A 14,538-nucleotide genomic window follows, 5' to 3' on the forward strand; every position below is an offset into this window, starting at 1 on the left:
TGTTTACAAATTTAAATTGCAATTAAGTCTTCAAAGGGATGAAGTGGTAAACAGAACAAAGCAACTGTCCAGACATTGCATTAGTGCCTTTGATCTTCTTTATAATGTGGTCTTAATGCCAGACATAGAGATTAAAGGGGAAAAAAGGGACTAGAACCATGTACAGTAAATAACTAAATTGATCAGAAAAACTATTAAAAATTGCAAGGGTTTCCAGTAACATTTTTTCTACTCCGAAATTATTATGGGAGGTTTCACCTAGAAAATAAGGTACTTGAAGGAAGATCTTCCCTTCTGTGTTTGCTTCTAACTGTGGATTCTGAACTGCTTGAGTCTAGAAACTACCATACAGCCAGCCTTTCTCCTAGAGGACTTTGAACTCAGAAGAGAAGGAGGTTGATTTTGAAGCTATGATTGGAAAATAAAACCTGAGGCTGGGTTCATCTTGGTTCAGAGAGGGTAGAACTCAGGACATACAAGTTATGTAGATCAAAAGTGTAAACAGTAAAAAAAAAAAAAAAGGTAGATTCTACCTCCTATGACCATGGGAGCTCAATCTTCTTGTTTTCTCTGAGTATACTCCTTGAAAGAGAGATACAGATGCACAAGTATCTTCATTTCCTCTCTCCACTGGGCTTTGAGTCAAGGGTGGTGTCACGGAGAAGGAGGGAGTAGAGCTTTTGGGTGTTCAAGAGCTCTAGGACATAGTCTAACATCTCAGAACAAGCATCCCCAGTCGTCCTGGAGCAGCTCATTTCAGACCTTACTAAGACTTTCCATTCCATCTCTTAACCCTGCGAAACCAGGCATTAATAAATCCATCCATAGCTCTGAGAGAGATTGGCAGGTTTCCAAACAAAGGAACACTTTTATTTGAAGCTCCTGGATGAACAGCCAGTCTTAGTGTGCTAATTCTTTTCTCTGTTTTAGTAAAATAAGAAATTAATCATACGCTGAGGTTCTTTTTATGTTATTTTTCCCTCAGAAGCCATTGACACAGCTGTCAGGCCTATGCAGTAAAGAGAGAGAATCTACACACAAATAACTGGCAGAAAACAGACCTCACAGCTTGACCACTGCACTGAGAAGCCGTGCACATTGGCAAGGAGTTTGATAATCATTCCAAAGACAGAAGGGCAACGGATAAAAATAAGAATAGTAATTGTGGTAAAAAAAAAAAAAAAAAGCCTATCATTTACTAAAAGCAGGTACCAAGATTCAACCTGAGAACTGATCTTCCAAACAAAAATAATTATCTTAAACATCCAGAAACACAAGGCATGGTCTTATGCATTTTATCCCATAGCTATCTCTTTGTATAAAATAATAATCCTGCCTGCCTGTGGAAGACAAGGGCGACACTGATTTCTAAGCTGTAGCTATGGAAATACAAAGCAATTGTTGTGAAATGTAACAATTTAAAGACAGCAGATGCTTCTTTCTATTATGTCAATACTGAACGTAATGACAGTATTGTACCACTTACTGTGCTTTCTATTGATCATTCTGCACAACTTTCTGTGAGGTCAAGGGTAAGAAAAAGATGCCACAAGTGGAAGGGTTATCATCTCTTTTTTTTTTTTTTTATGCAGAAGAGAAAAAAAAAAAAAAGAAAAAGAAAAAAGATGAAGTCATGATGGAATAATAGGGAATGAGAAAGTGGATGACACTGAGTCACAAGAGAGACTTGTTCTCTACAAATAAGGTACTCCAGAAGCTGTAACAGACTGCATGAAACAAATGAAGGGATAAAGCATACATAATCAGACTGGAGAAAAAGTGATGTAGGGGAAGATAAGAGCTATGACATGGAAATGCTGGCAGTCAGAGGTGGAAGTTGTCAGTCACATGTCTTAAATCCACCCTTTCACACTAAAAATACACGTAGGTACTTTTTTCTAATCTTGGAATAGACAGGCACCTTGGGTCCCATCCTCAGCTGGTAGAAGTGACTGCAATCCCATCAATCGTATAATTAAGCTCACACATCTGCTTCACTGAATCAAAATCACAGAAAATTAATGGCAGGATTGGATAACCTTTCTCTCCCAAGAAAGAATAGGTTTATTGTATTTTTCTAAAGCCAGGTGCAAAAAAAATATCACTAGACAGTGATCTAACTGCAGTATAATCAAACTCACAAACCTCATCAATTAACTTCCAACAAAGTATCTGTGTTGCAAGAAGTGGTAAAATTATATTTTTAATTAAAAAATGAATTATTCAAGTAGCTATAATTTGTATCCTTTAGATCACAAAACACATCAATAATGAGATTGTCTAAGTCTAATTTAAAAATGAGTGAAATCTTACTGCAGTTAGGCAGATGTGTCAGTTCTGTTCCTGTAAACTTACTAGAAAAAATATACAGGAAACAATTATAACTGGATACACAACAGATTCTTTATTCTCCTCAGGCTCAAACTAATAATTCCCATTGCTTTAATGCAGATTAAATGTCTCGGCACTGTTATATATACTAAAATATACATTTAGGAATACTGAGAGCAAGGGACAAAATATCCTCCCCTACATCTGCTCAATCGCTCACATTGGGAGAGTAAAGACTACAGTTGTTAAGGATCAGGACTGTCTTGTTGCATACTGCTTGGCACAAAAGGTCCATGATCTGTGACTAAGCTTTGCAAACAGTATCATAATTATAAATTAACAATAATAAATCACTCACTAAGTTGGCATAAAGGCACAGTTCCTGATTTCAGAGTTTTCCTTTAATGTTTATGTTAGACTATGCAAGAACTCACGGCCACCAAGAAGAGGCAGCGAATCAATATGCTCCTCAGAGCAGGTGTCTTGTGTCCTTCCCCCCCAGAGCAGGTGTCCCCCCTCCTTCCCCCTTCGTTTTTCTAAGCACCACCTGCTTTAGTCTGCAATTCCCCTTAATCTCTTCATAATTAAGACTAGCTACCCTGCACCAGTGCACTTTTGCCTTCCCAAGGCAGATCATCTGAGAGTGTACGCTTCCTCCAGCCTTCCCTAAACAAATTTGACCTTCTCTTAGATATATATCTACCTGCAACACAAATGCATTCCCATTTAAAACCAACAAAAATAAAGCTAACTTGTATTAATATTATTTGAAAACAATCAATTTTAGCAGAGACAAAGGCCTCACAGAGGCCCTTTAGGATAAAACAATTTCTTCTTTGTTAAAACAAATACTCCAAGTATATTGAAGAGCAGGTCTGATTTGTGTCACCTCGTTTCTTGCAAATGCAGTGCCTTGCAGCTGGACAGTCAAGGCAATGGCTGCAGTGGGTTGATCTGATAAATCCAGAGTTTATGTGACACTAATTCTCTGGACACGGGCCACACAAAATACTTCTCAGTCAGAATAGCACCATCTAGCCCAAACCGTTCAACTCGAAGTTTCATTTGTTTTTCCTCCAGGTTCTTTTGCCAGCACCGTGAACTGCGAAATGAGGTATTTATTATTCTGCTCTTAGCATTAAGCTCAGTGTCAAGGCCTTCAGAGTTTTTGGCATCATTAAGTTTGTGGCTTTGCCCACTCAGGGTTTTGTAGCATGCCATGACAAAGAATGTGTTTGCTTAGTGAGGCTGTGGGTGGAGACATCTGGGGTTCTGAGTCCTGGATATCCGTGAAGTTCCCATAGAAACAGGTTTCTGGGCCTGTCCTTCTGTTGGGTAGGGTGTGAGGACAGAAGACATGCCTCCGCACTTGGCCCAAGTTACACAAGTGACAGTATCGCAGGAGAGGAAGCTCTTCATCAGATCGGGAGACAGAGGCTGGCATTCCCAGCCACCCTGTACTATCTCACTCTTTGAGGTCCCCAATTTACCCTCAAATACCAGCTGAAACGGCAGCCATCACAGACAGGGCGTGGTCTTTTCCTCCTTGAAGACCAGCAGGGAAGATGAGGCCTGAACCATAGAGGGTCGGCTTCTCTGAAGACTGCTCTGGGCACGGGCAATGGCGGGCCAAGGGGTAAGGGAAGGAAGGGGTTTAGGCACATGGCACAAGTTACTACACCCTCCAGGCTGCATTAGAAGATCAGTCAAACTTCTACCCTACCCTATACATATCACCCATTGCCTATTGTAATTTTAGTGCCTTAAGAAGGTCTAGAAACGAGGCCATGACAGTCCTTGTCTTCTCTTCATTCTTCTACTTTACATAAGAAGATTTTTCTGAGGATGTTGTTGCAGGATGGACCTAACACAACGTACTTTTCCAAAATAAACCAGTATCCCAATGCTTGCATCTCTACTAACAATTTCCATTCACCTCTCCACCCCTGTTCAGTTTGTCAAAATCTTATTCTTTCTTACTCTTCCTATCTTTGACCCGCATGTGCAGTGCATAACTATGACTAGAATTTTGCTGCTCCCCTTTCAGGATAGGGTCATGCTCCATGTTTCTGTGCAGACCTGGACACAACTAAGCATTCTTCTAACTCTAGATCTAGGTCTAAATCTAGTTCTTATCTTTGTAAACCTCTCTCAAATGGGTACAAACTACTATCATTACATACTTACTCCTTGTGCTCAATCTAGACTTCATCTATATTGTTCACTTCTTATGCTTCTCTATTTTTGAAGGAACTTAAAGCCACAAGGGGAGATATATTTTTTCCTCTACCTGTCGTATTTAGCCTCCAATTTCCTGACAATATGTTATTTAACTCTGCAAAGAATCTTCAAAACTACATTGTGATTCAGCTTATATGAATGACATTACACAGCAGCCTTTTTTTTTTTTCCCCAATCAGTCAGGCTGTTGAAGTAACTGTTCCTTCTTCTCCATCATCTTTTCCTTGCTACCTGACCCACAACATGACTAAAGAGTTTACTCTTGCAAGACCACATGGCTTCATTGGTTCTTCTGTATTCTCATATGCACCTAACAGTGTACAGCACTGGTTAGATAGTTTAATTACATGGCAAACATCATTCTCCCTGATTATGACTTTGATTCCTTCCTCCCACAATAATAAGTTAATAGCTGCCATCTGCCTATTAAAATACTTTGAGCAGAAGATAATCTTCTGTTCCTGGCGTAATTGCCCCTTTAACTCTGTAATGTACATTATTTTCCTTGTCTCTAAGGAAAATCTGGTTGTGTTTAAATACCACTACCTCTGATCACTTTTAAATGAAAATTTATCATGCACCAACCCAGGAAAGAGCATAAAGCATTTGAGGACTTCAGAAGATATTCTAACTAAATACATTTGTGCTGCATCATTCTCTAAAAATCTGTCAGCATTTCCTAGAGTGACCTATCTATGATCTACTCAGGGGAGTTAAGAACATTTTAATTAAAGTGTGAAACATAGAAAGAGGAATTAGATAAGCACCTAAAATCCCTCAGCCAACATCAGCATGACAAATTATTACTAAATCCACCTAAAGCACAACGAAAACAATTATTCCAAGGAAACCATGCAAAAGTATTTTAAAACTTTAAGATGGTTATGAGCAGCCTTTTTGTGACCACAAAACTGTACCACCTTAGTTCCACCCAGGTGGCAGGACAATATCCTGGTGAGGAAACAGGTGAAAAAAAGAACACCTGAATGAGTAGCTGAACACAAAACACCCTAACTCTTTAGTGAAGAAGCAAACATCGAAAGCATCAGCTCCCTTCAGCCACCATTTATAAATATCTACAAAATATAAATCATACAGGCTTGGAAATCCACAACATACATAGTATTTAATCATGTTTTCCACACGTTACCTACAATTCACAAATTAGTAACTGTAATTATTAGGCATTCATTAGTCATTCATTAAATACAACTTTTAAGTGTGGCACAGGTACTAAAGAGTGACAACTTGTGCATTTGGATGGCTAAAGAAGAATGGTGTTTCACAAGTTAAAGCAAAACCCAGAGGGAAATCAGCCTGTACAAATGGAAAGAAAAATCAGAGAAAATGGTTCTCAAAAGAGGAAGAAATAGTTTGGATCTGGTCCCTTGTGGCCTGGGAAAGCAAATAACGACTTCACTGACCAGCAAACAAAAGTAGCCCTTTCAACAAGAAAGCACATGAAAAGAAACTGCATTGCCTGCTATAAAAACATTTTTGCAAACACTTTTTACTGGGAAAACCAATACCATATCTATAGACACTTATGCTTGCACAAATACAAAAAAAATGTTTTCAGAGTATAATTTTACATCTCTCTTTGCCAAAAGCACCACTAGAGCCCCAGTTCCTGTGTTAAACTAAATGCTGAATCTTCAGTTTACATTGTGAGGAATCTGTTGTTGTTAAAAGTACTTTAAATTCTATTATCTTACAAAAAACATTAGAAGTCTAATTTTGCCTTTAGAACAGCAAAACTGAAGAATGACTGCTTTCCATTACACATTTTAAAAATTTTCATTCCTTTAAAACACTGCACTGACTACGTTCTTGGTGGACAGAAAGAATAACTGCATGCTAAGATAAATTAGTTGTGATAGCAGGACAACTTTACGAAAACCAAACCCCAGAAGACCAACAAAAGAAAACAGAAGCAAGCATTTTTCCTGACAGCTCTCCTTGCTTCAGAAAGAACTGACTGCTGAAGGAACAGCATTACCTTCCCTTCCCTGGAGGTGACACAAGGCATTAGACCCCCTTCTGATCTTTATACCCACCACCTGTTTCTCTAAACTCCCTGGATTGTCCTTCAGTGACTAGAAATCCAAAGATTTAAAAATTGCCCGAGAACCGGATCCCTGACTACATAGTTCTTAGACATCTGAAAGTCCATTAGTTGGACAACAAACCAAATGAGAGAGAAGCTACTGTGTGTGGCCACAGAAAACACACACACATATTTCTGTAAACCTGTCTATAAATTTTTCTGCTGTATTATTCTTATGTGGTTGTTGTAAAAGCCCTGGCTTTCAGCTACAAAAATGAGATGGCTTTCAGCAACCAGTCTTACGTAAGAAAACTTCATGACAGCGTGGAGAGAATGCCAAAACTCCTAGTTTTTTATGAGACTGTTTGCAATGGGAACTTTCTTATCTCATTAAGGATCCAATAGTGGATCTTTCACTTTACAATGCCATTATTATAAATGCAACAGCTTTTAACTGGGATAAGTGAAAAATAATCAAAAAGTTTAAGAAATCTTGCACAGAAGTAATTAATGAGAACAGGGAGACTCCACACAAGACCTTTATCATCATGATAAGATGGTGCTTGAAGCAGAATCACTTCATGTACGTCACATTCTTCAATTTGTTTGCACTTTCAGATAAGAACATTTGCAGAAAGATCCTCACTGCTGACATTCTACTTCTTTTTACAAAGTGAGAGGAAATGAGAGACAGCACAAGGGAAAGAAAAGGAGACTTAGTGCTGAAGAGCAATACAAACACTTGGAAAATGACTGTGTCTTTTACAGTTATGCATCTGCGAGACTTAACCACACCATAGATGCAGAAGTATACTGATGATAGCCTAGTTAGATATCATATGCTTTTGATCCATGGATCTCGAAAACGGCTATGCAGCATCACCTGTGTCCTAGAGAATTAAACAAATAAACTAATATTTTGGAGAAGATCCGTGTGACATCTAGTATTTAGAATCCAGATTTGCCAGTCCTCTCTCACCATTTTCCATACATGACAAGCCAAAATTCCCACTTTAGAAAGCAGCGATATGACTACAGCAGATTACATTTCTAAAATTCAGCATTGCAGCTGTGCATTTCTATGAGATACAAATAAAACCAGATAAAACTAGCCTGCCCAGATCTCATATTTATATATTACCCCAAGAAGTATTTTCTGATTAGTAATAAAGTCCTAATTTTACCCCAAAACACTATCTGAAACAAACACTGACTACAGTCTTTCTGAACCCAAATTCCAGGACTCTACGCTACTAAACAATATCTAGATTTCTAAATATGGCTACACAGAACATACTCCAACCCCTCCGCAATCTTCTGCCAAGCTTGTGCCATATCCTTGACCTTTAAGTAGCACGTGGCCTAAGCAAAGCACCTCAAAAGTTCCACGCATTTCTGTACTGCACAAGTCAGCGAGGCACATCAGAACAGCATCAGCAGACTCATCTTTCCACCAGTGCACTTAAGAACACTGACTGAGGGCAGACTCAGAATACCTCATGCTGTCTGACCGCAGGACTCATACCAGCTGTCCTGTGAAAATAAGAAGATACAGGAGAAAAAATAGAGCAAGAATTCAAAAACATGTTTTAGGGTTTGATGTGTTTGGTTTTGCATGTTCTGCATTTTATATCTCCACGGTTGTAAAACTGGCCACATTACAATGCCTCATAAGACCGGCGCTAGATTTTAAAGGAGGTATCTCTTTCATACTTCTTTTCCAAACCCCACTGTATTCTATTCTCAGTTCTCACATGTAGCATGAAACCACTATTTTCTCAGCCTCAGCAATCTGTACCTCATTCTGCGATAAGTGTTATCAAGTTGAAAGCATTACAGGTTCAAAAGGGTAAAACAGAAGCACTGCATTTGATTTCAGACATTTATCTGCTTGAAGTCCAATATACTCAATAATTCATTCCATGCATATATTTTCTCTCTGTCTAGTATAAAAAAAAAAAAGGATGAAAGAGCAACTATCTCCAGCTCTGGGCACTCTTGTTAAATATTTAAGAATCCTATTGTAAATTACAACCCTACCATTTTAACTTGACCTCATCTTCCTGTGATCTTATTAACAACCCAGCTGAGACCTCCACCATTCAGTCAAACACACAGGTTATCACTGGCTAGGTCAATTACCCCAGTGTCCTATTGACCCTTTGCAGAGCCTTCTCTCCCACTTTCCATAGTGGGGCAATGGTGAGCTCTAGAGAGCAGTGAGGAGACAGCACAAACCCCTCACTAAAAGGAGTGGTTGTGAAGCCTTCGAGGCATGTATGGCCATGCACTTTCCTTGCAAAGATAGGTGGGGAACGTAAACGTACTTCTCACAATGGAAGGAACTAGCAACTCCTGCTGGGCAAGAAAACTAAGGCTGCCCTTGCCTCATCCTTCCCATTTTCTTACGTGTACCAATACTTACCAACCTGTGTGCTAATGGACTTACCCGAGGGATTTTCTGCTCATAGAAAAAATACACTACATCAGCCCCAAGCCACTAGTTTTACTCTGCCCTTAGAGGAAAGGTGAACACAGAACAAAACAGTCAGTGTTCTTCAGTAAAGCCACTAACCCCAAACATTAAGCTAGGGAAGATGCTGCCCTCTCCAGCATGACTGTGCTTTAGTGCATCAGCCACAACACCACTGCTGCAGTGAAGTAACATCTCTGTGGCTCTGTATCCCACCCTACCACTGTGAGACTGACTATTATCCAGATTCATATCTGTATTAGTAACCACATGAGTGAGGAAAAAAGAGAGAGAATGCTGACCAAGCTGCCAGTGCCCTGTTTCGGCGAGTCTTGTATGCCATATCATAGGCAACACGAGACCTCCTCACCGCTGCCTCCCACCGTGGGAGCCCTCAGATCATCTGCCTGCAGGCTGGCAGGTGACACAGTGGCAGGGAGAGGGCTGCTGGGCTAATGCTGCGACTTCTGATGATTTTCTTCTGGTCACAAGCTCCAGCCAAATGGCATGTGCCCAGATGCTGCCCCTCAGCTCTGTAACATCACATGCCAGGTGGAACTGGCTTAAGGATCACAGATGGAGCACATCAGAATAAAGCAGCTGCAGGATGACGAGACACAGGCCTCAAGGAGTCATCAGCCAACATCTGAGCCAACTACAGCTCTCACCACAATACAGGTGTATGCATAGCCACAGCAAGCTGTTATGGCTACAATGCACAACTAGTAGGGGATGCAGAACATCTGTCAGGAACAGCTATAAGACGAATTGCTAGGACAGGGAGATGCCTCAAAAACCCTTTCAGAGGCTGGAAGTGCAAGAAGGTGGTTGAACTATCTGGGTAGGTAAAAAGGCAAAGAGCAGAAATCTACACACCAAAGATGGTCAAGACAGGATACAACAGTGAAAAAAGGAGGTACAGTTATAGCTGGATACAAAAAAAAAAGGAAGAATTATTGTAAAAGGAGACGTGTGAAGAGCAAAGCTCCAGTGTTAAAAGTTACATGGGATTCTCAGGTGAGGGAAAGATGAGGACATCCATGGTACTGTCATTATCAGCAGATAGCCACACTTTTAAAGGAGAAAGCAGGACTATGCTGCATAGTCAGTCAATCTGGATCTGGACTAGAATGACTTATGATGAGAGGCAAATACACAGTTCTGATTTTCCTGTCTTTCAGAGAGAAACATTGTTCTTCAGACTTCCAAACTTTGCACTTTAAAAATGACAGACGGCCATAGGAAGGAAAACAAATATCCTCTCATGGAATTTTTAGCACCTAATGGAAGTATAGCTGGTGTGTTCCCGGGCTCAGCTAGCTCTGGGACCATTAAGAGAAAAAAGTGATCAAAGATAAAAGCACCTAGAGGCTTAAAGATACAATTTATGTAAAGCTACCATTTATGATTTTTATTACTCATATTAATTTGTTTACATTGAACTTATGGTTATTTATTTAGAAAATATTTTTAACATTAGTTATGATTACTCTCTGGTAGACTGTCTCATCCAATTAGTATGAATGCTGTAAGATATTCAATATACTTAAGTATAACAGTAGCTCTGTTTCAGTCCATGAATTCTCTCTACTGCTTTAAGATAAATATCAGAGCATTTAACTTTCACAGTCTTTGGTGTATTGACAGATGTTACGTTGTGCCTTAAACCACACAGAAATTCCTGATGTTAGCTGTGACCTCTATGCAGTACCTTGGAACAGTTACATGTAATAATACTTTTTTTTTGTCTACAGTCACATTAAGATTTGTAAAGTTGATTCATGCTGCTAAGTAAAAATGCTGAAAAAAAAAATTCCCTTCTCTGAAGAAATCTACATTTTATACTTGCATGTGTTTATTAAACATGAAATTAATCTACTTAGGCGTAGCCTTCTTTCAGGACAATATAAAATGGCACAAACAACCCAATTCTGTATAAAAGTCCTTTCAAAGAAAACCTTTAAAGTATTAAACATGAGAAATTTGAGAGTGCTTTCAAATTTATAGCTTTTACTTTGTCTTCTCAATTGGAATGCAACCCCCCAGCAGAGCACACTGGTACAAACCATTCAGGGTTCATTGCTCTGTGGGCACCTAAAGGTTCCTTAGAAGCAATGCATAACTCATTAAAGTGTATACACATCTATCCTGCTGCTTAAGTAGGTACTTGCAGTTTTGGGGTTGGTTGGTTTTTTGGTTGTCTCTTTTTTTTTTCCAAGCAAATTGACTCTTTTGTTAGTAACCTCCTATAACTGACTATGTTCTACAAATTGCATAGTGGAACTGAAAAATTCTGATTTCTGGCCAGTGCATAGATGTACTTAATTGAATTCAAGTGCATTAGACACATACAAGTTAAATTCTTTTTGCCAGCAAGGCTCTGTAACTGCAGTAACATGCACTGAATTAAGACTAGAAGAAGGACATTTTGGAACAAAGGCTTACTGGCATGCAAATACCTACCACAAAAATCTCAGCTTGTACTGCTAGTGTATCAAAGAACGGTATTTTTTAAGTAATGGGAGACTGTTCTGAGAAATTTTAGGAATAAAACACATAGGTGAGAAATAGAAAAAAAGTGACCTAAGAATTCAGTATTGTCCTGGAAAGTCCTATATTTGTATTTCTGTCAACTAAGTTTAAGATTAAAAAAAAAAAAAAGCTCCTGCATTACATGCAGAAAAATTAATGGCTAAGAATCCCCAGTTAGATAAAATTAAGCAATACAAATTGTTTATATATCGTCTCACTAGCCAATAGATATTAATCCAGAAGAATTTATTAAAGGCCTATGGCAGTAACAGAGTTGCTAACCAAAACATACATTAGCAAACCATATTTATTGGCTTGACTTTTTAACACATACTAAGAACATACTTATTCATCTTACTAGTCAGGGAAGGAAAAAAAACCTGTCACATGCACCTACACCACTATCTGGCTAATTAAAATCAGATACTGCTTTCCATTAGTTCTACAAAGCTAAAAATGATCATATCCTTTACCATATGAAGTTACTGTTAAAGCTCCTGTTTAAAGAACCCCACAGTATCTGTACAGATGTATTCAGAAAATTAGATAACAGTCTTATGCTATAATCTTAATACTGACTTTTAAAAACCCCAGGAACTGAGCCACAGATCTATTTATTTTGCCAATCAGTTTCAGCCATGTATCCATTAAGGTGGCACTTACACCACACTTTTGCTGGAAAGGCTTCCTCCTTCACAAGCATCATGAACTCAAATTTCCTAGTATGTTCTTTTACATACAATTGTATTTGCAATCAACATTTGCCTCTTTTATGTGTATTTGTTTAAGACAGTTCTTAACTATTCTGGAAGGCTATTTTGTCAGTTAATGTCAATAAGCCTGTGTCTCCCTGTTACTTCATCTCCCTGTTTAATAGATGACATAAAATGGTTTCTAAACGCGCTGCTTTTGCAGATATATCTGTACCACCTGCTTAGTACCGTGTGGCAGAGTTATAAGGTTCTTCAGGAAACAGAAGCAAGATCATAAAGGTGAGCAAGATCTGTGTATGCTAAATACCTTAGGTTGACCAAAACGTCATCTAAACGTTGCATGAAAAGTTCCCTCTGTTCTTTGGAGGCCAATTAAACTTTATCTAGAGAGAGAGAGATGAACAGCTAACTTATTCATAGCTGTTGCAATAACGAAAATGTTCGGTTTAGGTTAATGAAGGCTGTGTTTGCAGAACTGCCCAAGTGTTTCAGCACATCCAGTTCCAAGCAGGTCTGGGTGAAGAGCTCTGCTTCAGCCCAGCCGCAGGGTCCCAGATGCCGGACGCGCCTGTCGCCTCCCGAGGCGAGCGCTGGGATTTCGGCAGGGACCCGCACCCTCCTGCCCCGGGAGGCACCGGGGAGCGGCTGCTTTCCCGGGGCGTCCGAGCCCCGGGGCAGGACACCGCACACGAAACTACATTAAACAACCTGCAGATACCCCAAATCCTCCCCCAGATTAACTTAACGCAAAGTTGTGGTCCAGCTACTGGACCGCGAAACGTTTAAAACCAGCAGGAGGAGAAAACGGACGTCACATCCCAGCCACGCAGTAAAATAAAGAAGCCAAAGAGAGCGCGGGTGGGTACGGGGCGCACGGCGAGGACGCTCCGCGGGCCGGTCCGTACCGCACCCCGGGGCGGCCACGGCCAGCGGGGTCCCGGGGAGCCTCTCGCAGGTACCTCACGCCGCGCCCCTCTCACCGGTCCTCTCGCCAGAGGGGCGGGCGGTGCCCCGGGCTCGCCATCAGGCTCTCCCCGCCGCGGGCACCTCACGCCGTCCACGCGTGGGCTCGGCCCTGCCTCGGGTGGGAGCGGCAGTCCCCGGCCGCGGAAAGGACGAGGACCCTGCGCCGCCCCGGAGAGCCCTGTCCCGACAAGACTCACCCCGTGCCTGCGGCTCCATGGCGCGGGGGGCTCCGCCGTCCTCCAGCCGCCGCCGCCCGGCGCGGACCCGCGGCTCTGACAGCCGGCGCTCGGCTGCTGCCGCCGCTCCTCTCCCCTCCCCCGCGCCGCGGGAGCCGGGCGGGGCGGGCGGCGCCACCTGCCGGCCAGGCACGGGCAGCGCTGGCGCCGCTCACCTGAGGCCGCCCCCGCCCCTTCGCCTCAGCCCTCTCCGCAGGGGAAGCCAGGAGCCCCAGGGCACTGACAGCAGCAAACTCCCACCTGAGCAAGCAGGTACACCTGGGGTAACAGCGGCACGGTGAAGTAGTCTGGTGCCTGATGTGAATGCTGTCGTGTGCATTTAGCAGTTTAGGTAAAATTGGATTTTTTTTTCCAGTACATAGGTCTGTATCCTACCATTCTGTGGAAGCTGAGGTGACAATGCATACATAGTTCACAGCGCAGGGCAGATTTAGTCTAGGTTTTGTTCATGCCGACATAACTTCCATCAGTTCCTCTTCATTTTGTGTATAGGGTACTACTGAATGCCTTCCAGGACACACTGAGGATGCACAATGTCTTGAGGCCTGTAATATTAAAAATAACAAAACAAGAGAGTAAAGAAAGATGAAGGAAGTATTGAACATTTGTTTGTGAAGCTATACAAACAGTTAATAGTTTAGCTGAATAAAAACAAATCTGAAAGAAAATGATTATGCAGTGAGATTAAAGAGAAAAGAATGTTTATAGGTAGGAAATAAGTTTGTTTCCTTAAAATATAGTAGAACATAACAAAATGTCACGTTTACTTAGCTCCCAACTTTGCTTTTCTAAAAAATTAGAAAATTAAGGCCAAGGCAGCTTTAATTTGTATGCATCTAATGATGTTTGCTTTAATATGCAACTGCTGGTGGTTTTGAATTTGAATTACTGTAAAATGTGAATTACCATTATTTTTTTCTAGGCAAGCCTCTCTTCATTGTCATTTGACATCTCCTTAGGCTGGAATTCACCACTTACAAAAGCATAACAGAGGTTGTC

General features: G+C 40.9%; 1 protein-coding gene across 2 annotated transcripts in view; it reads right to left on the bottom strand.

Moving 5' to 3' along the window:
* TPD52L1 (TPD52 like 1) overlaps window positions 1–13,947 on the bottom strand; it is a 57,376-nt gene extending 43,429 nt beyond the window's left edge. Inside the window, exon 1 of one of the 2 annotated variants that reach the window (XM_082047186.1) lies at window positions 13,915–13,947. Coding sequence is in view for 1 of the 2 variants with exons in the window: in XM_082047185.1 (XP_081903311.1) it covers window positions 13,501–13,519 (19 nt within the window). In the remaining variant the exon portion in view is untranslated. Of the gene's footprint in view, window positions 1–13,500; window positions 13,598–13,914 lie in introns of those variants that run through there. The other variant, XM_082047185.1, reaches the window with a different exon arrangement.
* Window positions 13,948–14,538: the final 591 nt, after the last annotated feature.

Source organism: Streptopelia decaocto, assembly GCF_964273445.1.
Source record: "Streptopelia decaocto genome assembly, chromosome: 3".
Taxonomy (NCBI): Eukaryota; Metazoa; Chordata; class Aves; order Columbiformes; family Columbidae; genus Streptopelia; species Streptopelia decaocto.